At 41.6% G+C, this 26,547-nt stretch overlaps 3 protein-coding genes across 3 annotated transcripts in view; 2 read left to right on the top strand and 1 right to left on the bottom strand.

The window, feature by feature from the left end:
• Nucleotides 1–11,525, top strand: part of gpr179 (G protein-coupled receptor 179) — a 25,018-nt gene extending 13,493 nt beyond the window's left edge. The window contains exons 6-11 of the mRNA XM_023411440.2: nt 2,950–3,059; nt 3,676–3,914; nt 4,760–4,898; nt 4,982–5,084; nt 6,297–6,443; nt 6,821–11,525. Coding sequence (XP_023267208.1) covers nt 2,950–3,059; nt 3,676–3,914; nt 4,760–4,898; nt 4,982–5,084; nt 6,297–6,443; nt 6,821–9,841 — 3,759 coding nt within the window. The 3' untranslated portion in view covers nt 9,842–11,525. The remainder of the gene's footprint in view (nt 1–2,949; nt 3,060–3,675; nt 3,915–4,759; nt 4,899–4,981; nt 5,085–6,296; nt 6,444–6,820) is intronic.
• A 334-nt stretch (nt 11,526–11,859) lies between these two features.
• On the bottom strand, nt 11,860–20,147 carry mrpl45 (mitochondrial ribosomal protein L45). The gene is made up of 8 exons (XM_023411441.2): nt 20,006–20,147; nt 19,396–19,591; nt 17,568–17,685; nt 17,305–17,403; nt 16,598–16,646; nt 16,365–16,514; nt 15,103–15,276; nt 11,860–12,420 (listed from the first exon to the last, which is right to left on the bottom strand). Exons 1-8 carry the CDS (start codon nt 20,066–20,068, stop codon nt 12,322–12,324), a joined length of 948 nt encoding a protein of 315 aa, XP_023267209.1. The 5' UTR covers nt 20,069–20,147; the 3' UTR covers nt 11,860–12,321.
• Nucleotides 20,148–20,924: 777 nt separating this feature from the next.
• npepps (aminopeptidase puromycin sensitive) overlaps nt 20,925–26,547 on the top strand; it is a 21,085-nt gene continuing 15,462 nt past the window's right edge. The window contains exons 1-4 of the mRNA XM_087175397.1: nt 20,925–21,240; nt 23,865–23,949; nt 24,109–24,186; nt 24,316–24,437. Coding sequence (XP_087031523.1) covers nt 21,118–21,240; nt 23,865–23,949; nt 24,109–24,186; nt 24,316–24,437 — 408 coding nt within the window. The 5' untranslated portion in view covers nt 20,925–21,117. The remainder of the gene's footprint in view (nt 21,241–23,864; nt 23,950–24,108; nt 24,187–24,315; nt 24,438–26,547) is intronic.

The following is a 26,547-nucleotide window of genomic DNA, read 5'->3' as shown; positions in this document are numbered from 1 at the left end:
AGCCCCAGATGAAAGGTCAGAGGTCACTCTCTCATCTCCGTTTGATCTACAAACAGTCGCCTGCTGCACGGCTGGTTGTTTGGTGTGAACATGGAGGAAGGTCACATAGTGTTAAAGAGCCTGATTGTCTCTTTATCGATACAGTTACATTGATTTCATTGATTTAAAATAATTAAAGAGAGAAAAGAAGAAACACGTTCAGGCAAAGAGCTCGTTACAGTAAAGAAAAGGACGTTTTCCCATGAGCCTCTAGTAACTGACCTGATCAGTAGCTCGTATTCAGATCACAGTACGTATCTCTAAACGTCTCTGAGAACGAAGTTAAATAACATTTTGACGCTGCGACAGTGACCCAAAAACTAAATTAGATAAAAATTAAATGGAAAATTAAATAGAATTAGTAAACGTCGTCTCTTTTTACTGCCAGTTAAAAATCAGAGGAGATGAAAATCAGATGAATATAAATCGTCTCCCTGCGGAAGCTTTTTCCTCTAATGTGTAAAATATTGGCAGTTCAACGGGGAAGATTAACAGACATTGAACTGAAAAACAGATTCTAAAAATCCATTATTTTGGCAGCAAGTGCGACAATTCAAATCACTCTTCTTCTGTGGTGTCCTGATTTCGGAGTCTGCTGCTGTTTCCCCGCAGAGCTGATGAATATAACGAGTAGGATCTGATACGATCCGGGTTTTTCTATCAGGAAGTAAGAGTAGATGAGCCTCAGACCCAGTTTTTGATTTTATTTTCTTCACTTTTTGTGTGAGAAAGTCGTGTGAAACAAAACATTAATCACAGCAGAGGATTTAAAACTTTAGAGGAACTTTAAAGTTTTGTGGTGTGTGTGAAGAGACTCGACACAAAAACTTAGCAGATAATTAAACCCATCAATGCTGCAGATTCTGTGTGTTAAAGGAAGAATTAAATAAACATCTGTCTGAGTAGATTCAAAATTTTTAAAAAATATGGAAACTTCAAAACTTGCTTTTATGCAAAAAGTAGAATCACCTCCTCGTGGTTGTATCCCTCCGCCACTCAGACTAGTTCCAGGTCACATCCTAGTTTAATATATAAAGTATGAAACATTTGTGTGAAGTCTTGAGTGATGGCTAAAAAGTGTTTTCTGAGGTCACCATGACCTTTGAACTTTGACCTTTAGCCGCTAAAGTCTATTCAGTTCGTCTTTTAGTCCAAGTGAATGTTTGTGTCAAATTTGAAGAAGTTCCTTGAAAGCGTCACTGAGATATCGTGTCCACGAGAAAGAGACGGACGGACGTAGAGAAGGACGACTTGAGAACAATCATAATAATGGTAATAATACACACCAGGCATGTGACTTTCCACATGTTACCGATGCGTTTTTGACCCTCCTCGCTCCCCGTAGCTTTAGATCAACCAGTCAGATTACTTCCTCCTATAACTCCCATCTGCCTCTTCAGCTGATTAAACCCGCCCTCCTCTGGATGTTGGCTGCACATTGTCTCTGATTCTATACCAGCTCGCTCTGAGTGGTTTATCCGTCATGAGTGGTTTGAACACAATGATGTAAATTTGCGTTCACATTTTAGGGCTTTAGCTGATGCTCTTATCCAGAGGGACTGACACTGACTGTCGCAGCGGAATGAGCTTTAATTCCTGGATTACAGTCATCCACTCGACTGTTACACACTGAGCAGAGGCGAAGGTACAACCTGTTGTTGAGTGTGACCGGCTCAAAGCATTAACTATGTCAAAAACCTGAGAGCACATCGAGCTCAGACGTCCTGCTTTATCTATACAGCTTTGTTTCCCTTACAGAAGGTTTTGAGGTCATTGAACTCATCACACGAGCGGATAGTGTTGCACCTGAGGAGCCACTTTACCTGTCTGCAGCACGTCTTTGTTTTTACTCAAGCACGACAAAATGTATTTTAATGAATGTGCCATCAAATGGAAATAATCTGCATGTGTGACATTTTTATTTTTATTTATTTGTTTATTTTCTTGGCTTTAAACAAGGTCTGGATTCACAGCGTTAGTCTCGTTAACACTGATGAGACGTGTAATTAAGTGTCTGTTGGTACAATTAGTGATAATAGCAGCTGTAGTATTTTTAGTGGTAGTAAAAAAGTAAGTAGTAATAGTAGTTATACCAGCTGTTGCAGTAGTAGTAGCTAGTAGTACTAGTAATAGTAGTAGCTAGTAGTACTAGTAATAGTAGCAGCGGTAGTAGCAGTGCTAGTAACAGTTAGTGGGAGCAGGAGTATTAATTAGGAATGCAAGTAATGATTATTTTCACTATTGATTAATTGATTATTGATCATTTGTTTGTCAGAAAATCTAAGAAAATCAGGTCAAAAGCTTAAAGTGTTTATTTATTCAATTTATTTCAAACAAAACAAACAGTAAATTCTCACTGTTGAGAAGCTGAAACTGGAGAATGTCGATTTTACTTGAAAACGATCAATTGATTTTCATAATGATTGACTTTTTTCGTTCATGTAGAAACAGCAGTAGTAACAGTTTCACTACAATCGGTAGAAACAGTACTTGTAATGAAACAGCATCAGTAGTAGTGGCAGTAGTTGTAATGATACTAATATTAGCGATAGTAGTTCTAGTGATAACACCAGTAACTGCAGCTGAGGTTGTCGCAGGAGTTTTATTATAAGAAGTATTTATGAAGATAATATGAGCAGTAATAGTACAAGCAGAAGCAGTAGTTGTGGTTTCAGTAGTAATAGTACGTGTACACAGCTATAGATGTACTACTATAGCTGTTTCTGGCACTTGAACAGCAATATCATAGTAGTAAACACAGTAATGGCAGTACTTGTAAGCAGTAGTGGTGGGAGAAGAGGCGCAGTATTACTGATAGTACTTACACCAACACAAGCTGACGTCCAACACTGTGTGAGTGAGTGTCTCTCTCTCTCTCTCTCTCTCTCTCTCTCTCTCTCTCTCCTGCAGGTGTTCATCATGTACTTCAAGCCGAGCACCTTCAGGTGTATCCTGCTGCGCTGGGTCCGGATGCTCGGCTTCTCCATCGTCTACGGCACCGTCACTCTGAAAATGTACAGGTAGGTTCACACGTCACCTGTCTTTCATTTCACAGGAGAATAAGTTCACAGACATCGAGTTGATCAGAAACTAGGATAAAAGTTTTTATTCAAACAAATCAATCAATAAATCTTTATTTGTACGACACCTTTCTACAGGTCAGAGCAATTCATTTTTACAGATGACTGAGACGCTGATGAGACAGTTCAAACAATATACGAGAAATAAAACGATGATAAATATAATGATAAAACCAATAAATTAGATTTAAAAAAATAAACAAATAAATTTAAAAAATAAATAAAAGAAGATGATTTAAGAAATAATAAAATAAATAAATGATGGAATGAAAATAAATAATCGCTATAAAACAAAATCTAATCAAAAACCAAATGAATTTCTGTAATGAAACATTTTGTGGCTGAAACAAACAGCTGATTGAAGTTTCCAAAATCAACTAAACTACTTGTTTTTGATTCAGTAAGAAATGTAGAATTAAATTTACACATTTCCGAGCAAGTCACAACACAAACTGAATGAATTATAAACTGATTGAACTAATTCGTGGTCTCTTTTAGACGTCTACATTCCTCGACAGTTTCCCTCCAACACTGACTGACTCTCACCTCTGCGCAGGGTGCTGAAGGTGTTCCTCTCTCGCACGGCCCAGAGAGTGCCCTACATGTCCAGCCTGCACTTGCTGAGGATTCTGGGAGTGATGCTGATGACGGTCAGCTGGTTCCTGTGCGCGTGGACGGTGGGCGTCCTCCAGAACCGCGACAGGAACATCCCGGTGTTCGTCACCACCACCACGTCTGACGGACAGGGCTTCAACCTGTGCTACCTGGACCGCTGGGACTACATGATGGCCGTGGGTGAGTGGAGGCGGAGAAACGGCGTGTGATGACGGAGGCTTCTCATTCGGCGCAGTTATAATTCAAATGTTTTATTTATGGCAGTTTTTGCTGCATTAATTGAAACTAAACTAAAGTCATGATGAGTAAAACCATTTTAAATCCTATGAGGTCTTCAAGATGTTTCTGTTAATATCTTTGTGAATTTGTAGACTGTCCAATCTCCGGTTCATATTATTGCAAGATCATATGTCATGTCATGTTATTTTATGTTACGCAAGTACCTTTTAAAAATGGAGAAATTACCTTTAGAACTTTAGAGCTCTAAATATAAAGTACAGTAGGTGTCGCATATTGTTTCCTCTTAAACCTCAAAGTGTTATTCAGAAGTAAAAACACAAATCAACTTATATTCTACTCTGCTTTTGACTGACTAGTTTCAGGTCACATCCCTGTTTGTCCGGAGTCAGAGAAAATATGAACCATCTGTGTGAAATTTTGAGTGTCGCCGTCCTGGAGGAATAAAAAGTCTGACGAGGCAGGTTGTAAACAAGCCGACAGTTCAGTCTGATTATCTTAATACTTCAAGGTAAAATCAAAAATGAGCATATCTGAGATGTCAGTAATAATCCCTCAGTGCACAGGACAACTGTGTACACGACTACAGTGAGAATGGAAGGTCAAAGTTGAACCGAGAAACAAGAAATATGGACCTTAAAAAGTAAATTCCTCACTGATATCAGATTAAACCCAGACTTTCTTTTACACGATTTATACATTATTTAGCATTTAAACAGTGTTATATTAATAAAAACAAAGTGAAAACATCCCATCGTTCCCTCTGTCCTCACCTTCCTCTGCCACAGCTGAGCTCCTGTTCCTGTGCTGGGGGAGCTCCCTGTGGACCGCCGTCAGGCCCGTCCCCTCGGCCTTCCACGAACCTCGCTACATGGGCATCGCCATCCACAACGAGCTGCTCCTCTCCTCCATGTTCCACCTGTTCCGGTAAACGGCGAGCACAACCAGCTTGTCTGAAGCTGTAAGAGTGCGGGACAAGCTAACGCCTTTGTGTTCTCTGTCCCCGTCAGGTTCACCTTTCCCTCTCTGCATCCTGATTGGATGTTGCTGCTCTCCTTCACGCACACCCACGTCACCATCACGGTGACGCTCGCCCTGCTCTTCATCCCCAAGGTACTCGGCATCTTAGTTAAATCAACTGTGGGTTACTTTAAGAGGTCAAAGCAGAAAAAAGGTTGTCAAATAAGTATTGATGAGTAAATCTCAATCTCTTAATGGGACAGTCTTACTTATACAGATGGATATATATATATATATATATATATATATATATATATATATATATATATATATATATACTTACCTCAATGCAAGCTTATTTAAATGAAATTAATGTGCAAGTAAACTCAGCAGAAGTGATATATTTGCACCTTGTAAACACTGAGTTGATGTTTGTAGACAGGAATATACTGTATATGTGATATGTAATTTCTACATTTTTGGAGACCATGAACATCTCAAGGTTTCATGAGAATTCATCCATTAATTCTGGAGAAATTTCATGGACTCGAATGTTGGACCAACAGTTCAGCAGCTCAAGGGACCCAACACACATCAAAGATTGTGTTTACATGGACATGAGTTTCCCAGTTATGAGGTTTATCCAGGTTATAAAATCTAGTATTTACAGCAGTCTCAACACTGCATGCTCTTTTTGATGGCGCTTGTGATGTTCACAAACACAAACCGGCAATTTTGAAATGGTTAATCTGACATCCCTACAACCATTAACTTACTGCCGCCTACTTGGCAGTGTATGACTCCGCCCCCCTAACTCCCGGCTAATCCAAAAATGGGCAAAGAGGAGGGACGTGTTTCTGCTGTAAATTTGGACATTTTAACATGGGAGTCTATGTGGCATTGACTCACTGTTGGAGCCCGGCGTCAAGCAGCCAGTAGAGGACGTTCAGTTTTTGGTACTTCCGTGTTGGATTCATTTGTCAGCCTCGGGTGTTGCCACTAGATTGGAAAACTGTAACCTGTGTACTACAGACTTGAGTAATTTTCTCCCGTCTGAACTACCAGGTATTTTGAACGCTTTTTACCAATGCATAAAATCTTAAACGATCCACAAGTGAGACGCTGTCTTTGCCGCCATTGTTTGTCTTCCTGTTAATCACTTGGCCAAAGGTAGTCGACAGCGTTCAGATAATTGAATACTCCAGGTTTTTTCCAAACTGGGATAAAGACTTCATCCAGATTTGTGAAATCAGACACAAAAACGTGATGCTTCAAAGACTAACTTAATCCATACACGCACAATCGACGTTTTTCCAATGCGAAGTGTTTAGGTATGAATTGTATGCTTGTGTGTGTGTTCCACAGTTTCTCCATGTGTCTAAGCCTGGGAGGGAGGAGATTGCGGCAGAGGTGTACGAAGACGAAGTGGACCTGCGGCGCTCGGGCTCGTACCTCAACAGCAGTTTTCACTCAGCTTGGAGTGAGCACAGTGTGGACCCGGATGACTTTCGGGTAAACTCTCTTGTCCCCTCAGAACGATATTATCACTTTGCATTGGGACATAATTTACAAAAGGTGGAAGAAATTCCAAACGTCACATTTAAATAAGAAAAATAAATGTCCCTTAATTTCAGTTATGACCACATGTAGACTCACTTAAACAAATCTTAAATGTATTATAATTAAATCATAAATTAACATGAAATACTCTGGCCAATAGAAAAGATACATGTTGTATGACCTCTCTCCAACCCTTATCCTTTTCTTATCCTCAACTGTCTTCTACCTTTCCTCTGACTTGTTACTGTCGTTGTCTTTTCCTCTCCTCAACCATTTCAACCACCCCCTGAATCCCGTCATCGATTCCCCCCCTTCTTCACATGCACCAGGATGAACTGAAGAAGTTATATACCCAGTTAGAAGTCCACAAGACGAAGAAGATGACCGCAAACAACCCTCATCTGTCAAAGAAGCGAAGTTCTCGCTGTGCACTGGGGAGGTCCATTATCAAACGCATTGCTGAGATCCCAGAAACCATGAGCCGACAGTGCAGCCGCGAGGAGAAAGACGGATCCTTCCACAGTAGAAGTGTGAATATGTCTGACTCTTTCAGGCTGACGCCAGATACCATCAGTATCAGTTACAAGAGTTCAATGAAATCCCGAACACCATCACCAAGCATGCGCAAGTCCCAGAGTGATCATCACTATGTCAGGGAAAGAGACTCTTCGTTGCGTGACTCCATGTTGAAGGCCAACGCTGTGAAGAGATCCTCTCAGCGGTCGGAGACGGACTCCTTGGATATTCCACCGGGGGTGTGTAAGTCAGCCAGTGCCCAGAATCTGACTATTGATACCAATCTTCTGCATCCTGATCACACCAGGCTTCATAAGTCCTGGAGTCTCACCTCCACGACCACCCACTCTATGGAAAACATACCTAAAGTTAACAGAGCCAGCACAGTGCTGACGAGGTCCAGGCAGAGCATTTCCATCAGCGACCAGACCAGGAGCGCTCTCCAGTCAGAGTCATTTGACAAGGCCGAGGTCTGTCCTTGGGAGGTGGAGCAGGAACCATCAGGCGACAAGAACCAGAAGCATGTCACCTACGCAAACTCTGAGGATGGTGAGGAAAAAAGGCCACCATCTCCACAGTCGCTTATCTGTCCCTGGGACCATTTACCACCCGTAGAAAGGACTCCTTCTGAGGACAAAGGACTACAGGGTGAAACCGAGTCGCCCAAACCGCAAGCTCCCGTGTCTGCGAGCGCACCGGGCTCTCCGAGACCGAAGATCACAAAGGATCAACGTGTCTTCTCCTTCCGCACCACCAGCAGCAGGTGGCTCTCGGTGAAATCAATTATGGGATCCATGGATGCAGGAAGCAGATCCAGTAAGGAGGGGAATTTAAACATAGAGGATTCTGTCTCACAAAAAAGTCAGGAAAGTGCTTCCACAACACCAAGATCGGGGAGATCTAGTAGACGTCCAAGCGTTGAGAAGAGGTCACTGCAGAAAAGAAGTATGACGACAATAGACGGAAAACCATGCCTTGTGAAGCAGAACGCAATCAGACTGTCCTCTACGGATTCCGCGGACAGAAGCCCAAGAAGGCTTGTGATCGTAAAATCTGCCGTCTACCCATGGGACGTGGACGACGTGCAAAAAGATGGCACCTATGAAAACGTGTTTTTATCAAGGCAAAACAGCAAACGTAACAGTATAAGTTCATGGGAAACTGCTAGCAGCTCGAGAACACCTTCAACCCACAGGAGAGGAAGTAATCGAATTACACCGGTCCGTAACGTTTCTCATGCAGATGTGTGTCCATGGGAAGGAGCTGGTACTATGCAGCAAGGGGAAGGACCAAAGAAGCAGCAGAGCATTAAAGCAGATGTTTGCCCTTGGGAATCCCAGGCATCGGTGTCTAATGTATGTCCATGGGAATCTCAAGAGCAAGGGAATGTGAAAAGACAAGGAAGTGGTCGTGGTGACGTGTGTCCTTGGGATTCGCAAGATATTCCCGTTATTTCGCGTACGACTTTGTCCAGAGATTCACAGAAACAAAAGTCTTTGAAACGTGCAGCAGACTTATGTCCCTGGGAGACGGCAGAGACTCCCCAACCTTCAGTAAGACAAGATAGTGAATACGTTAACGTGTGTCCTTGGGATGTTCAGGACAAGGCTGAAGTTGTATATGAAAACCTTAATCCTACGGAGACCAAGGGAGCGCTGGGGGTGCCGCTTCGACAGGAGGTCATGAAACCTGCCATCTATCCTGCAACGAAAGAAATGCCAAGTACTGAGCAACAATATGCAAAATCACCTGCCCTTAACTGGGGTAAACAAGTGAACAGGACAGTAGAAAGTTGTCCATGGGAGTTCCCTGATCCTCCAAAAATCACGGAAAACATTTGTCCATGGGAAGAGGGAAGCAAAGAGCCAACAAATACAGACCCAACTTCACAAATGACCATCAAGGTAGATGTTTGTCCCTGGGAAACTGGAAATCAAGACAAACCCGAAGACTCACAAGGAGGTGTCTCGCCTTTGAAAGCTGCGTCGGTACAGTCTGAAGGGAAGGACAACACAAGAGTAAACATATGCCCCTGGGAAACTGAAGCAACCAAGACGGTGTCAGCAGATGTTTGTCCGTGGGAAACCGGGGAACCAGAATCAGGAAAGCCGGAGACCCCGAAAATATCTGACAGTCATATGAAGCAAGACACAGCTCGGGAAAATGTTTGTCCATGGGAGTCGGACGAAGCAGGGGCAGTCAAATCTGAAATCTCAAAATCAGAGAAACTGCAAAGACAGGGGAATTCCCGGGAAAGTGTCTGTCCATGGGAAACAGACGCTCCGAAAGTTCTGCAAAAACAAGACAGCGCTCGGGGAGATGTTTGTCCGTGGGAGACTGAAGAACCAAAAGTTCTAAAGAAGCAAGATAGTGCTCGGGCAGACGTTTGTCCGTGGGAGACAGAGGAACCAAAAGTTCTCCAGAAGCAAGATAGTGCTCGGGCAGACGTTTGTCCGTGGGAGACCGAAGAACCAGGAGTTCAAGACAGTACGGGAACAGGTGTTTATTTGACAGATCCACAAACGTCGAGCGAAGGCAGACTCGAAATTCCCAACAGTGAGCAAGAACTCGTCACAGAAAACCAGGACCCGCGAAGTGTAGAAGAGTTTCCGGTTGACATCAGCACAGAGGACATAGATGAGTCTAAAGCGAACTTAGCCCTGGGCCGGCGTGACGCTATGTGTCCCTGGGAGATGGTGAGGAGCAGATCGGGTTCCTTCACAGACAATGCCTCGGACGTTTTTACATGGGAGCCTGAGAATATTCCAGAGGAGGATGAAGAGGACGATGCAGAATGTGCCGCTGAGGCTCTCGTATTCCCACCCGACTTGTGACCTGAATCTAGCCAATCGTTTATTTGACCACCCCCCTGCTGAATCAAGGGGAATGAAGACTCTACTGAACCATTTTGGCGGTACCCTGGGCTCAGGGAGGTCAGAGTGCAGGGGCAGCTCCCCTTGCAGCTGAAAGCCCCTTTCTGATGGACAAGTACTGGAGTTAATGAAACATAAAACACAGGGTTGTTTTATTTCAGGTTGGACCAAGACACAGTCCAACTAAGACACCTGTAGTAGAGACTTGATGAGCTGGACACTTTGAGTTGTGCAACCCTGACTGAAAAGCACATGTTGCAGACTCTTTACGTCCCTCATTGATCCAGCTGTGACCTACGAACAGACGTTTTTCTGAACGACGGAAGGGCATCTAAGGCAATTAGATGAAGTCCCTTTTTTTCCTGCTTCTACCCCCCATTATAAAGTAAAATGTTTTTTTTTTGTGTGTGTGTGTCTTTGTATGTTTTTTGGTGACAATTAACATATTTGCCATGTACATGCAATATGTTGGACACATGGCCCGGGGTGACTGTATCATGAAATCTGAACTCAACAAGTCAACAGCGCTCGCAAACACAAATATTTCACAGGACCTGTGAGACGAAACTAATCTCAACCAGCATACAAACGATAAATTCAGTCTGATTTTATTCTTTTGTGGAAATTATATTTTGAAAGTTTTAAAGAAAGCGTTAAGTGTCAAGCAGTGCCACCAGGATTACACTACGGATGTCAAATTATATTTCAATCAGGTATTAATGATTGATAAAACTATGCATACCTGTTTGCTTAAGTGGACTGATTACTCTCTCTCTTTTGATTCAGTCATAATAATGTGAAAATAACTTTCATCCACACACAAAAAAATGCCAAAAACTGCATAATTTACCATAAACTCAGACTTATTCCCTAATAATTGTACCGTTACAGCGGAGTTAATACTGCATATTTCTTTTATATCCGACATCTGTAGAAAATCATGTCACTGCTTTTTTTTAACGGGGATGCAGTTAACTGGAAACCACTTTCAGAGGGATGGGACAGTGAGATTAAAATAAAGTAGAAACAGGCTGTGAAGATTACAGATTTTTCAAATGTCAAATTGAATTTTGCTCAATCCAAATGTCGCAAATAATGCACGTCACAGATGTCAGGCCTCAGCTTCAATGGAAAACAGGGCTGTTTCCCCATTAGTTGATCAGTTAAATCATTTCTATTTAAGGTTTTCATCAGGGTTCTTTAAGCAGATATATTGATATTCGTCATTGGAGTCGCTGCTAGAAATAGATATCCTTTGGTTTTAGAGGATAAGATGTCCTCTCAGAACCCATTCATACGCAGAGAAACGGCAACACTGGAGACATTTTTTTTTAATTAAAATCAGCTCATGGATTAGTCAAAAGACTATCAGACATCTTTATTATTAGCTAATAATTTCTTTGCATCAGAGGGGCCCCACATTTCCACGTCTGACGTTGTTGAGTTAGTATTTTATACAGTTTTGAATCATTACACAACGTTTCAGACGCTGCAACTTTCTGAAAGCAGCATTACTTTAACAAAAGGTTTCACGGTGAATACATTTTAGGATGTTGGCGTTTTCTGTTTTTGTGTTGGTGTAATTACGTCACACGTCTGTGCCGGCGATTGTTCTGCGAAATCGACGGCCAGTTTTTTTTTTTTTTTTTTACAAATGGTGATGATCACTTCTGTTCCTTCAGTCTCTCACGAGCTTCAGGTTTCTTTTCATTCGGCGATCTCATTGTTAACGCTGCGCCAAGTTGTCTGTCGGTGGAGTGACCTAGTTTTGTGAGCATTGTTGCATGTTAGTGTGTTTTTGAATGAGCGTGCTGTAATTTGTCGTGCTGTAAATCTACTATAGTTGTAACACACCCTTTGTTTTGCATAGAGGAACAGCCTGTGTACTGCTTGTACTGTTTCAATTTTGTCTGTATCTTCTATGAAAGATTATTCTGGGGGAAAAAAAAAAAGAAAAAGTCTATTGAAATCTACTGGTGTGAAGTAAAAGCAGATGGGACACTTTATTTTTGTATTTCCTGGAGGTCAACATGCAGTATATCCATCACAGAAATAAACCATACAATTTTCTGGAGATCTGTATATTTTATTTTTTACATGTTACACATTAAATTAGTCTCATAAAGAAAAACTGAGTTGAAGTCATGAGAAGAGCTGCTGTTGTTGTTGTTATTATTCCAGACTGCTGTGTAATGGTTTACCGTGGAGTAAGAAGCAGCTTTATTGGCTTCGGGACAGAGCGGTTTGTTCGTCCTACAACTCACCTGCTGCTGCCTCCGTCTGAACAGCCAAACAGAAAAGAGCCTCCCCAAAGGAAGCCTGTTCTGCTGCCAGAGTGGACAAACTGTCCAACCACAGCCAGATTTTAAACTGCATTTGGCTGGTGACTGGTGACAACGTCCTACTGCGGTTTAATGGAAAGAGCGGCGCCATCTGGTGGCCTATTTGTACCACTGAACCGCCTCCGGTTGGGGAACTTCAATGCTGCTGGCGTCGAACTCTTCCCCTACGCTCAGCTTGGGACCGGGAATCATGACAGTCTGGAAGGCGACAAGGAGCAGATGAGTGTCATTTTGTTAATTATAATCAACACATAATCACATTATACATAAACATCTCCAGTGTCATGTTGTTCCAAGGGGAATTAACCTGCAGGACCAAGACGGGCATCATTCAAAACAGCAGGAAGTCACCGGAAAACAACTTCAACCACGACATCACTGCAAAAGAAGCGTCCTAGCGTGACTGTAATTCTTTGCTTCTGCGTTACTTTATATGTTTTATATCAATACAGAAGATATAGTCTGCAACATTTTCTTAGAATTAGGAGATATTTAGTATTTAACTTAATTTTTTAAACCAAATACGAAGAGCAAAGAGCAGCAGATTGAGCTGGAGTTGTGTAAAATCTGTTATTTTAAATTGTTACTATAATTTCATAGACTACGGCTGGTGACAGTGTCCTGCTTTCATTGGTCAGGTGACTTGACAGAGTGTGATTGACAGGTGGCAGAGCCTGAAGTAACCAGAGAACAAGTCAAACCTTTCAGTAACTAAAAGCTGTGAGGAAACTCGCTGCTCACATTTACAACGAGGTCCGCTGCGAGTGAGGACGACCGCGCCATCGCTTTTACCTTCATTTGACAAAAGTGACAAACACGTCTGCGCTGAAGCTTTTTTTAGATTCTGTCAGAGAAGAGTAAGAAACACCTTGTGACATCATCGCTGCTCCATCTGTCAGGTATATCTGACACACAGCAGGGGCTGACTCACAGATTTAAGGTGATTATGTTCTACGTTTTGCACTGATCATCTTCTATTCCAGTCTTACGCGCTCACAGAGCACTTTATTAGGAACACCAGACTAACACTGGGTAGTTCCGGTCTCTGCCTCAGTTCTTCATGTCACGGATCCACAAGATGTTGGAAACTTTCCTCTGTGATTCTGCTCCATGTCGACATGATGCATCACATCATGTCTGCAGATTCGTCAGCTGCACATTCATGCTGCCGATCTCCTGCTACCACATCACTAAGGTGTTCTACTGGATTCTGATCCTGATCTGGAGACTGAGGTGAAGTTCACTCAACTCACTGTCATGTTGATGAAACCAGTTTGTGACATGGAGCAGTTTCATGCTGGAAGTAGATATTAGAAGATGTTGAACTGTGGCCATGAAGGGAGGAACATGGTCAGCGACAGTACTCAGAGAGACTGAGACAGTCACACCATGAATCATTGGTATTAAAAGGCCCCAAAATGTGACAAGAAAACACCAGCAGCCTGGACTGTTGACACAAGGTCGGATCCATGGATTCATTCTGTCAACGCCAGATTCTGACCAACAAGCTGTTTCCTCCACAGAAGCTGCTGCTTCCAGGAGGTTTTTTATTTTGTTTGTTTCTGGCTCCATTCACAGTAAAAACTCATGAGTCACTGAGATTCTGATGTTTGATGTGAACATTAACTGAAGCTCCTGACCTGTATCACTGCTGCCACATGATTGTCTGAGATGTGAAACAGTCTGAAGCATTAATAGAAATAATGGTGTTTACACTCGGCTTTAAATTCTGTGCAACACAATCAAATCAGCGGGAGTCCGACCAGAGCTCAGTCACGTGCCCGACGTGGTTAAAGGGTTTGTTAACCTAAATTACACAGATTTTCCTTCTGGTTGATTCTAACTACGTCGACGGCTTTGGTTGCATTCCAGAGGTGACAGGAATTTGTTTGTGGAGCTCAGAGCATCAAAACATATTTTATATTTCCATAATCAATGTCACGATCAAACTGAGGGTCTGCGGATCATCCAGAGGAACAGGGACACCTCCACAGGTGTCACCCTGCCACCAGCTCCAGGAGACGCACAGTGGAAAACCCGTTTATTTCATTTGGTCTTTAATCAATTATCTCGTATTTTACTTTTCTTCTGTTTTTATTTTCATTTCTGTTGTGTCATTTCATTGTCCTTCTATTCCCCCTTATTTTATTGTACTATTTTATTTTTTATTGGACAGCACTGAGCTCCATCTCTTGTATGAAAAGTGCTCTATAGAAGTGTTTCTGTGATGCGGCCGACCGTCACTGATATAAATGGCGTGGACAAAATAACAGAAACACCCGTCCTCATAAGGCAATACGACTCAACATCACAACAACCTGCAGCCTCCGAAACGAGCGCAGAGTCGAATCAGCACCAGTTTCAACTCAAACTGAAGTTTATAAGCTTTATTGCAGGAGTGTTTTATTAGACTGCATTAGTTTCAGCTAGCTGTAGCTAATAACTGCCAGCTGGGTGTAAGTCAATGAGGAGCTCAGACACTTTAATAAACAAGGGCTGGAGCTGAATTTGGACTGTAATCAAACACCAGATATTTCACTCTCTTATTTTATGAGGAAAAAGTGGCAGCCATTAAAGGAGGGGGGGGGGCTGATGTGGAAACAGCTGGAGAGGGCAGAAGGCTCTGTCTGGGGTCAACGACCTCCGTGAAGAGGAGCGACAGATGTAACACAAGTTATTACGAGAGGGCTGTGAAGAAAAGAAGACAATCTTGAAACATATCGGTCCATCAGCCTCGTTCATGTGATCGTTAAAGTGAAGTATGAAGTGGCCAGTTAATAAAGGCCGTTTAATTCCCTTTATACAGGGAGAGCAGCTTGGACCTCTGCCTCTTCCTTTGCTAAAGAGATAAATGTTGGCCGGTGCAGAGACGAGCGTCACCTTAATAATTGGATCTTTGGCGGGAGCCCAGGATGGCACTATTTTTCCGTGTAGCCTCCATCGGCCGTAGGGGTTGACGAGGTGACGCTCTATAACCAGGTACTCCAGGACGTCCTTCGGCTGCTCCTCGCTGCCCAGCATCAGCCTCCCGAAGCGGTCGTAGACGGCCAGAGTCTGCGGGACCAACGCGCATGAAAGAGGGTTCGTTAAGATCAACTCAATCTTGATTGTAACCCTGGCTGCATTCGCTTTGTGTCACTGCTGCAAGTAACTGTGTGAAAACTAAATATAATCACATTAACAACTGCTCAGGTTTATTTTGTTTTTTTAATCCAGCACCTGCACAACCTGAGATGTGACTTTGTTCAGTTCACTTTGAAATACTTTATCCGTCCCTCAAGGGCCAATTTGAGGCGAGGGAGTTTGCAAACAGAAATACACATTAACAACTGATTTACACACGATCGAAAAATACAAATATGACGATATTAGTATGAGCTGAAATACACAAGGATTAATGGCAGCAGCCAGTTCAGCAAACAGACGATGAATATGAGCCTTTCTTCAAAAGTCAGAGGTTACTGCTCTGCTCCTTTGTATTTCATGGAAAGAAACAGCAATCTTTATATATTTAAAAGGAGCTATCTCTAGGTTTTTCTAATGCTACATAGCCTGTGTTAGCATTAACAGCTGTTTACTAAACACTGCGAGTTCAGCATCATCACCACAACCCGCTCCCGGCAAGAAACCCGACTCAGCTCAGAGAAAACTCACAAACAGCCCTTTTAAAGTCAGTAGTTAGTAACTGCTCCTTTGGCAGGTATCACCACGCTCTGTGCAGCAGCTACGAGTCTTTCTATTCTTAATTTAGACGTTTTCACCCACTGATCTCTTTACATTCGGAGATATTTTGAGGCTGCGGCTAAATTTACTGTTTGAATGTCTGTTGGCTGCAGTATTTGTATTTCACTTCCCCTCCTTTCATTTCGAAAATCAACAAAAATCTGTCATTCCTCCCAAAACTTCTGCATAAAAGTGAAGCTGGAAAACGACGTGCAACAACACAAGGGCGCAGATTATGTCCAAAAAATAAAACTTCAAGTTCATTCATGACAGCAGCTGAAATAACAATAATAATAACAATAATAATAATAATAATAATAATAATAATAATCTCAATAAACAGGGAAACTAACACACTTTGAGAAAGCGCTCTGCACACAAACAGTTCACACTCGTAGCCATGAACACATGGATCGTACCTGTTTGGAGTGCATGCGGACCGTCACCTGGCCGTACAGGTTCCCTTTGCTGACCATGTCGGGGCAGCGGGCGTGCACCACCCTGGGCGGCTCCAGGGACTCGACGAACCTCCAGCGGATCGTCTTGAAGCGATTCCCCCTCGTCATCTCCTGAGCAGGACAGAGGAGTTCAGTATATGTGAGAGAGAGTAACTCAACGTGGAGGTGGATCTTCACAACAGGACAGAACTTACCGGATAACATCTCTCTGTTACTAAAGAGTGAAGCTTCTCCTTGTTGAACCTGCAACAACAACCACAGGTTCATCTTTCTCTCTGGACTTTAAACCTTAAAGAATATATCTTGCGTGTTAATGTTTCATTTAGCAAAATGAATTATTAAACGCTGCATTTGTTTTGGATCTGCTTCATGTCAGTCACCTCACACACAACTTATCACCTCCACAATCAAACTTTTACTGTGGCAGGAAAAACTTCATTTCAAGATGCTCTTGAACTTCAAAGTTTAGAGCTGAAACAAGCATTGATCTGTCAATCATTGATTAATTGGTCAGCTGATTATTGTCATAAGTCAGTTTCATGTGTTCCAGCTTCAAGTGTGTAAAAAATTTGGTGCTTTTTCTCTTCATTTTTTAGACCAAACAATTGGTATTAAAAACTAATTAAAGACACGTTACTGGATGTTTACAGGACTGGGGAGACGTGGCCTCGATATCAAGGTATTTTAGGTATTTTGTTTCTAAGAAAGTAACAAACTTAAAGACATATAGAGAATTCATTTAATAATTGAATGTGTCAACAATGTAGAGGATCTTTCTTTGGGCGTTTTCCTGTTTTGCAGCAAGAGTCTTATTCTCACGTCTGTAATAAATGTCAGTTTATTTCTCCCTGACGATGAGGCTGAACTGAACGGAGTGAAGGACACAAGTTCATTTTCTTACTGTGTCAGAGCGTTGTGAGCCTCAATGAAGATTTCTTGAGCTCGTTCTGCAAAATCCTTTGTTGAGAACAGAGAGTCGTGCTCTTTGATTTTACGAATCCTGTGAAGACGAAATGAAAAAACATTTGCACGTTTATCGCACAGCTCATATCAAAATGTTTTGGATTAAATTCTGTGAAACAGCTGTAATAAAATGACACACCCACACAAACTAAATTCTCTCCTGCGAGACTCAGACATGTCTGACAAGAAAAACAATCTTACGCTAGCTGTGAGCCGGCGCTCTGTCGTATCTGTTCCGTTCGTTGCTTCAGGCCTTCTTTAGACAGAGTGGAGAGACGAGCGTCGCCCTCCGGGGGGATGTAGGCGTCGAAGACTCCCGCTGGTAAAGACAGCAGACAAGACTGATCAATCAGCGCCTTCCCTCCAACCACGGAAACTTTTCAAAATAGATCATTTCAATACACAGCCGCCGTCCGATTAACGGAGAGCAGCTGCACACAAAGACTCTTTTGAGGGGTTGTAAACTGACATTTATTATAAAATGTTCTGGTGCAGAATTTATCTCAATACTAATGCACCAGTTTGTTTACCTGCTGCTGTACATTTACCAGAACAAGGCATGTTTCTGTAACTAGCAGTAAGAAATATCAACATCTTTTTCTGTGAAACCATTTTTTATTTAACAAATTAAACGTTACATTTTGATTCAGCACAGGAACCTGAACAGTAGCGTCTTTCCAGACCACTCAACACCTGCCAACATCTGTGATGGTTTTCAGTGATTCAAATATAGACAAGGTGAAAATGAAACATGAAACGGCAACAGTCCGATTATCTGGTTTAAATAAACGAGAAAACGATTATCTGAATCAGAAACAGTCTGATTAAAGAATGTAGAAATAGGAATATGAATTCTGACCACACAATAGATGCCATCTACATTTAAGTGGGCATCAAAAACTTCATAGTACCTAGACCTACTGGTTACCTGTTAAAAGTCACTGGTTAAGTGGTAAAACTGCTGTTTTATGCTTATTAACCATCATCTTAAATCTACCTGCATGAACCTGAATGGAAACAATGAGCCTCTCCTGAAAGATATGTATTGATTATTCACTTAAACTGTTCAAGTTTCTAGTTTTTAGTTCCTATTTTGTAACATTTCCTAAGTCAGATATTGAACGCCTCCTTTAACTCTCTTGGTTGACTGTGAAAACACTTGGGACGAAGACAGAAATAATAACAACCAATAACTAATTAATAATATTAATAACAACCTAAGTGTCAGGTGACTAAAGTTGTGCAATCCTGCTTTGTCCAGCTGAGATATTTTAACCAAGATCAGGTCATTGCTTTCATCTGCAGATCTAGAAAAGGTCGTCCATGCTTTTATCTCCCCCAGACTGAACAACCGCAATGCTCTTTATTCTGGTATCAACATCCACAGACTACAGCTGATACGAAACGCTGCTGCCAGGTTGTTGACACGCTCTGAGAGAAGCAACCTCATCACACCGACCCCTGCTGCCCTTCACTGGTCACCTGTGAACAGGTCTGAGGATTTTACTGCTCGTCAGCAGCTGAGACACTGTGTCTGATTGTTTTCACATTGTGAGTCTCTGTGTGCACGTGTGTACACGTCATCATGACAAAATGTTCTTGTGGAGACATCCACTGCAGCAGAACTACCACAGAGGTATTTCGGCAGGTCTTTGTATGTCTGTGGACAGATTTTGTCACCGTGATAATAGCGTCACAACCTGCAAGATGCAGTAACAAAACTTTACAGGTGTGTAGTTCAGATCCAAATGAAGACCAAGTTAAAAGATGGGCATGGTCCAAGCCATGAATACCAAGAACTAATGTATTAATGTATTAATGTGGTGCCGAGTGCTCATGGGTCGGATCGTGAACATGTGGTTGGGTGTCACAGCCGATGTGATCCCACCTCTAGTTGTAATTGCTTTAATTATTATCATGTTGTTATAGATACATGTTGCTTTTTAATGTAAAGCACTTAGTAACTGTGTTTTTAAACGGTGCTCTTTAAATGAATTATCATTATAAATAAGGTGACATTATATTTTACCAGTGCAGGCGATGTTGATGGGCCTCTCAAGGTACTCCTGCCTGATGACAACGCCTGCTGCTCGGCCCCTGTCCTCTGCGTTCATCTCAATCTTCCCCTTCATCCCCACTGCTGGAGGGATAAAGTACCGCTTCTTGGTCCGAACTGGCAGGAAAAATGGGCCTGGGTGGCGCACATCCAGACAGGCCTCTGCGTTCTGAGGGAAGGAGCATGAATAAGTGCTTTTAAATGTGGTGGACAGAATATTTGAAACACCTTTCAATATAATGTAGTCCACAGACATCCACTACATCTCTAAAAAAAAATATATGACTTTTACAGTTACACTATGTCACCCAAGAATTACACTACCATAATTTTGACTCAGTAACACAATTACTACATCACATCCCGTGATTTTATTAGAAACTTCTTATAAATTTTGTTTTGATTGTCATAGTGTACAGGATCTGCTATGTCCTGACAGTTAGCTAATGTTAGCTAAGCTAGCCCCGGGCACAACTGTGTAGAGCGTAGCGCGTTCAAAACAAAACAAACGAGCTGTTTCTTCATCATATTCAACGTCTAACACTGTTTCAAAACAGTAACCTGTTATCAAATGGTTAATTACCATCAAACTGCTGCATGTTGCTCTGTGAAGGACCACCAGCGTCCTCCTCATGGGCATCGCCATCTTTCCACCCTTTACCGGAAACTAGAAAACAACACTTCCTTTCATCCCTTTTCAAAATAAAACTTTCCTTGTATTTCCGCAAATAAAATATAAGTAAATAAAGAGTGAAAGGCATAAGGGAAAAAAATGCTAATGTGAGTCAATTTTACAGACTAAGACAGAAATATCACATAAAAAGTCAAAGTTTTGAAATAAACACTCAAATCTTACTACTAGACTTACTACTACTACTCAAAATGATGATAAAAAGTCAAAATTAGGAGATAGAGGTGAGATTTTTGATGAATTATGACAGCAAAATTCATGGTTTAAACTTACTATGCCACAATTATACGATAAAAGAAGTTAAAAATTAATTTTACAATTAAAATTAGAATTCATATTTTTGTCTTATTAAGTCAAATTACTGATTTACAATGAACAATTGTTTTTACAATGATAAATTTTTCCTCTTTTTTTGTTTTTAAATTAGACTGGCACAATTGGGCTTCAACAGCTTCAATGTTCAGATAAAGAAACGACCCAAGCGCTGATGCAATACATAACTACACGGTAACGACCAGTTATGTATTACATCCGTTATATATCAGATTACACTAATGAGCAGAGTATTATAATATATTTTATTACCACCATTGTACAGCGTATACGCAGCACATATATGTAAATATATTACACTATAATTTTATCTACAACTGTTCAACTTCAGTTGTTCAATAATCTTAATTGCTTTCAGAAAATAAAGGAAAACTGTAGTTGTTTTAGTCATGCCGCACGGCCATGCACACACGTTAGCACGTACGCAGAAACGTCGTGACGCTGTGTGTGTGTGTGCGTGCGGACGTAGGTTAAGCGGAGTTGTTTGGGCTGTGCGGGGAGAGAGGAGTCGCTGAAGACGGTTACAGCACACGGAATCACTACCTGCTGTCCATCCCCAGTGTCGAGGCCCGGTTTGGTTCAGCTCTGCATTAATAAAACTCAGAGAGATAACTACTCCCACACACACAGCAACGTCTTCGTTAGCACAGCCGGCCAAAAATACAGGAACCATGCCCGAAAGGAGGCCCTTCGTACGGTTACCAACTGACGTTTACCCCGTCAACTACGGCTTATGCCTGAAGCCCGACCTGATCGACTTCACTTTCGAGGGCAAGCTGGAGGCGGTGGTGGAGGTATGTTATGGATGGGTTTGTGTGTGCATAGTGGGGGATCTTGTTATGTAATCTGATCAGCTAACGTTTACAGTAGCTGGCTAATTTGCTGTGTTCGACGAACCTCGCTGACGGAGGTAGCTAGTGGTAACGTTAGCTGGCGGTTGCTAACTGGCTAACCGTCTCCGAGAGGCTCACGCCTGCCGAGGGAGTCCCGTGAATGGAGAACAAATAACGGCTGGGTGTTTGTGCGACTAGCCACGAGCCAAGTGAAGCTAGCTAGCACAACAGTCCCATAGACAGCCAGCAGACTTGCCCTCTCACGTTAGCTTAGCCAGCTGTCTCATACCGTGGACATTAGCCTGCCAGCAGCGCTTGGCAATGCGCTTAATGTGCTGCAAGAGCACCTTAACCCCTTATAACATCAATACATTAATATTAGGCACCATCAGTTAATGGGATTTTTGATTACTGAAGTTGTTAACTGGCTAAATAGCGGCTAGCAATCGCTCACTAATGTTTGCTAAATCATGGCAACATCATGTCGCCCCCTCCCACCCCCGTGCCTCACTCAGTCATTCAGTTCAGCTCCGGTTTACCTTATGCACTAATTTGGCAGTTTATTAGGTACACCCAGCTAAAACCAATGCAGTCTAAAGCAGCAGCCCTGCAACAAATCCTCCCTTCATGAAGATTATAATGATCAGTTTGCGTTGGAACTGTTCTGGAGAGGTGTTGATTAAACTGTGTGAACATTTTGGAGGCTGCTGTCTGTGGCTCTGTTGGATTGTTTGGTGTCCTTGTTACACTGACAGGTGTTCCCATTCATTTGTCCAACCCCCTTATATCAATCAGTTTAAGCTGAATAACAGAGACACCTGTATGTATAACACAAATACAGTTTAACAGCACCACAAACTGAAGCCTCCAGAATGACAATAAAGGTGAATCAACACCTCTTTAAACCAGTTTAACTGAACATTATAACGTTCATGAAGGAAGTTTTACTGCAGGATTTTTATTTTTTTTGTTTTATCTGGGTGTAGCTTATAAACTGACAACTGCGTGTGTTTTCAACTTATCAAAACTGTCCTTACTGAAAAATGATAAGTCGTGGGTGGATCTGCATTATAACTCATTATCATTTCAGCTTTAGTTAAAGTTAAACTGTTCCTTTAAACAGTCTTCTGGTTACATGAGGAATGCACACAGTTAACTTAATAGGTCACTGGATCAGTTGGGTTCCTTATTACTAGACGCTGATGTGGTGTAGATAGTAACTGCTATAAAACTCTCACCTTAAACAGGATCAGCTCACTTTGTGTTTATGTCATGAATAGAATTACAGTTTGCAAATGCACAGTTGTGTGGACACCTGTCAGCTGAGTGTCCTAACAGCTGTGCCTGGCTGTAAACACTCACCCGTCACATGATCAGAGCAATCAAGAGAGACCACATCGTTATATGTGGTAAATTTGTAAATACTGCATTTGCTTTGTTTATATGACACGTGTTACTAATGGCGTATAAACTACTTCATTATCAAGAACAGATAAAATAATAGTAATAAATGAGCTATAATGTGATAGTACAAACTCAGAAGAAACATGAGTAAAGCAGACTTCTATAAAACAGATCAAATGTCCCTGGCCAGCAGTCGAAAGCTCAAAGATATACAGTTCAGTTAATTAAAACTAAGAAAAGCTGAGATTGTCTTATTTGATTAAAATCTTTTTTCAGACTAATGTGTTTATACACAGCAAAAAAAGGTATGAGGGGAATATTGTTTTGCATACCTCTACTAAAACACCTTGAATCTTATTGGGACCAATATTCAATCACTTGAAACGACACCTAGCACAAGAAATGTATATGAAAGATCAGAAATTATCATCCAGAAAAAAACTATTAAAGCAAGGCATTCAAACACTCTGAAACTGTATTCATCAAACATTTAAACTAGTTTTGAATATATGCAAACACTCTGTTAATCATTTAAATGTTTGCCGGCAGTAATCGCAAATCCCAATTTCAGCAAGTCTTTAAGTTGACTCCTGCTAAAAGTTTTTTTTATTGCTGTGTTTGCTAATAAGTGAAAATCGTCTGCAACACTTTAGTTTACCTTTGGTTTGTACAGAGCCTGAGTAAAATACAATAGACCAGAGGAAACTGAAGCAACGTGGCACTTTGCCATTTGTCCGGCATGTTTCATAATTGCTGCCTCTCTGTGGCTGCGTCAGCCTCCGAGTGTCTCAAGCAACAGCAGTGCCACAAACCGTGAATGTCACTATAACTGCCCTCTCTGAAAACTGCATGCCGTCCAAGTGTGCCACTGTTTCCCCCTCACATCCACTGCTTGTACATCACACGCCAGAAGCCCCTAGTTTTTCCACTGTGTTATTCATTCCTGTTTCCCGCTATCTGACCCAGGTTCAGTTTGGATTTACCATCATTCACTAGTTTGACAAAACACAAACAAAACTCTGGCTTCTTCACATAATCGCCGTCGAGTCCTGGTGACAGTTCCATCGAAGAATTCCACTTCACTGAAACTTTATCTCTCCCAGACGGATTTGGATTTGAAATTGTGGCACGGCAGAGATTATCAAAGTATAAATGATGCTGTTTTCTGTCAATATTTACAGGTTACACAAGCCACAACTCAGATTGTGATGAACTGTGCTGACATCGACATCATCACGGCTTCCTTTGCACCAGAGGGAGGAGAAGGTAAGGATCAGACTTTGTCACCTTTTTCCCTTCTTTTTCTCTTTACTGACATTGTCATGAATTAATTATTATCTATATTTATGATCTCATTTGCACATTACAATGCACTATTGTCCAAAACAAGCAGCGTATTCTCTGACTGTTTCTTCCTCTTTGTAGAAATTAACGCTACAGGATTCAACTATCAAAATGAGGATGAAAAAGTCACCCTGTCATTTCCTAGCGCTCTACAGAAAGGTAAGAAGGGACCTAACTTGGCTCTGCTGACAATGGCCCGTCGTCATTGCTGTTGAAGAATAACAGATTTTCCCCCCTTTGGTCGTGGCTGAACGAACAGTGCAACTCTCTCTGTGCACGCCTCCCCAGGCTCTGGCACGTTGAAGATCGACTTTGTTGGGGAGCTGAACGACAAAATGAAAGGATTCTATAGAAGTAAATATACAACCGCTGCTGGAGACATCCGCTACGCTGCCGTCACACAGTTTGAGGTGAGCTGATGTCCTCGGGGGTGTGGTGGTGGATGTTTTCCTTTGGTGTGTTGCCTAACCCACTTACTTGCTTATGTTGCAACATGGGGTGTGATGGTCACGTGACTCTTGTTTGTGTTCAGAATCGTCCCAAAGATGAGTCAATCTCTCAGACTTCATTCTATTTATACGCAGGTTTTGAAAATGCTCCTCTGTGTGTGTTAACATGTGCTTGTGGAGAGTAAAACCGGGTCAGTCTAGTCCGGACTCCGAGTCTGGACCTCTGCAGGATGTACAGTAAATCTGCTGTGCACATAGAGTGATGACACGGGGTCAAGTTGACAAATCATCTAAGTTTTGGTTTAGAGACGATCTCTCTCAGGAAAGAGAGTGAACGAGGGAGAGAGAGAGGGTCAGCTTCAAAATAAAACAAAAAAACCAAACTGAGCTTTATTTTGGCGGTCTGTCATTGTGATTAGTTACTAATTTAAAAAAGACTGAAGGACTTCACAGCAACACTTGTATGTTGTGATTCATGGGTGACCTCAAGCTCTGGTCAGCCACTTTAGTTTCAGATCATTATGCTGTTGGAGCGTAACAGTTCTGTAATTACCTAAAAAAAAATAGCATGTAATGTTTTATAATTATTATTGAGCTTTTTTGCTAAATGTCATAGTTTCCTCGTGGCCACTGAACCAGAGCGTCTGCATGTCGGGAAAAGTCTGAGAAAGCACTGAATTCACAGTCATTAAAAAGTCTTCAGGTAAATTTACAAATGTCTGTCACAGTTTCTCTTGCCGGCTGTAGACAGAGACATATTTTTTTGTGTGTGGTTGCAGGCTGTTGCAACACATTATACATGTGTAATCTATAAATAAGACTGGTTAAAAACAGCCTGGACAGTAACGGAGGAAGCTCAGCCACTCAGAATGGATAAGTGTCAATTTTAGCAAAATTAAATCAACTTGAATCGTCTGAGAAATAGATAAAAATCCATCTGTCGATTTAATGCTGCTTATCTGTGTCCAGATCAGTTTAACTGAGTCATAATATAATAAGAGAGTGTTGTTCTGTACAGTAGGAGGTACTGACAAATATGTCAATCATATCAAACACATAGTTGTTTTATTGTCTCACAGGTTCTCAACGATCTTTACTGGAAAGACCCTGAAAAAAGGTTTAAATTTCATTTGGTTTGGTTTAAAAAAAATCTTAAATTTAAATTCGTGAACTCTGCAGAAACTCATTGTAGATGATGCAATGACAACTTTAATACTTGTGTTATAGACCTTAACACACGTTCAGCCTGCCAGCCTGTCCATCTATTGATCCATCGATTGGAGAAAATTTCTGTCACGATAAACTCTTAACAATGAAAACAGGTTTTATCAAGTCGCTTCAGAAAGAAAACAAAAAACCAGCTAATTAAAAAAAAAATCATAATTAATAAAATCATAATTAATGAGATTACTTTAGTAATTAATTACCCTACTTACTATAATTAATTAAAAAGTAACTTGCCACAAATTTAGTTTAGTTGTGATCTGACATGACGTGTCTCAGCACAAACTTTTACATCTGCAGAGAGAAGCTCGAGGCGGCTCGTAGAGCAGAGCGATCGTCGGCGTCACTTTGACTTCCAGCACACTCGGACCGCACTGAATTTATTCGCATTGGCCACCAAAACGTTATGTTCATGGAAAATCTAATGATGGAACGAGAAATGAAGTAGAAGGACCAAAAATAGGTCCGACAGTATGTGTGAAGCAGCGAAGCTCCCCAGCAGGCAGTAAATGAGGCTGGTTGTTCTATCTTTCATGCTCTGTTTATTTCTTCTATTTTTTTGTTTTTCTGTGTAATTCTGAAGAATAAGCAAACCGCCTCCTCCCACTGTCTGTTGTAGCTGAGAGTAAATGTGTTTTTGTGCGAGACAGTCATTGTTTCTCACATATAGAACCGACTCTGACCCGACGAGTGACTGATTTCCAAACTGATTCCAAACGCAATATGACGCGTTTCAGATGCATCTTGATTGTGTGGTGTGAGCTGAAGGTTGGATCTGAACACAGTCTGAACTCCTCTGGATTCAACACACCGAGTCTCACTTTGTGTCCTTTCTCTCTGCCCCCCC

Source organism: Seriola lalandi, unplaced genomic scaffold, assembly GCF_002814215.2.
Source record: "Seriola lalandi dorsalis isolate HSWRI2012SDOR001 ecotype SW California unplaced genomic scaffold, Sedor1 jcf7180002054466, whole genome shotgun sequence".
NCBI lineage: Eukaryota > Metazoa > Chordata > Actinopteri > Carangiformes > Carangidae > Seriola > Seriola lalandi.
This window is presented reverse-complemented; position numbering and strand designations above follow the sequence as displayed.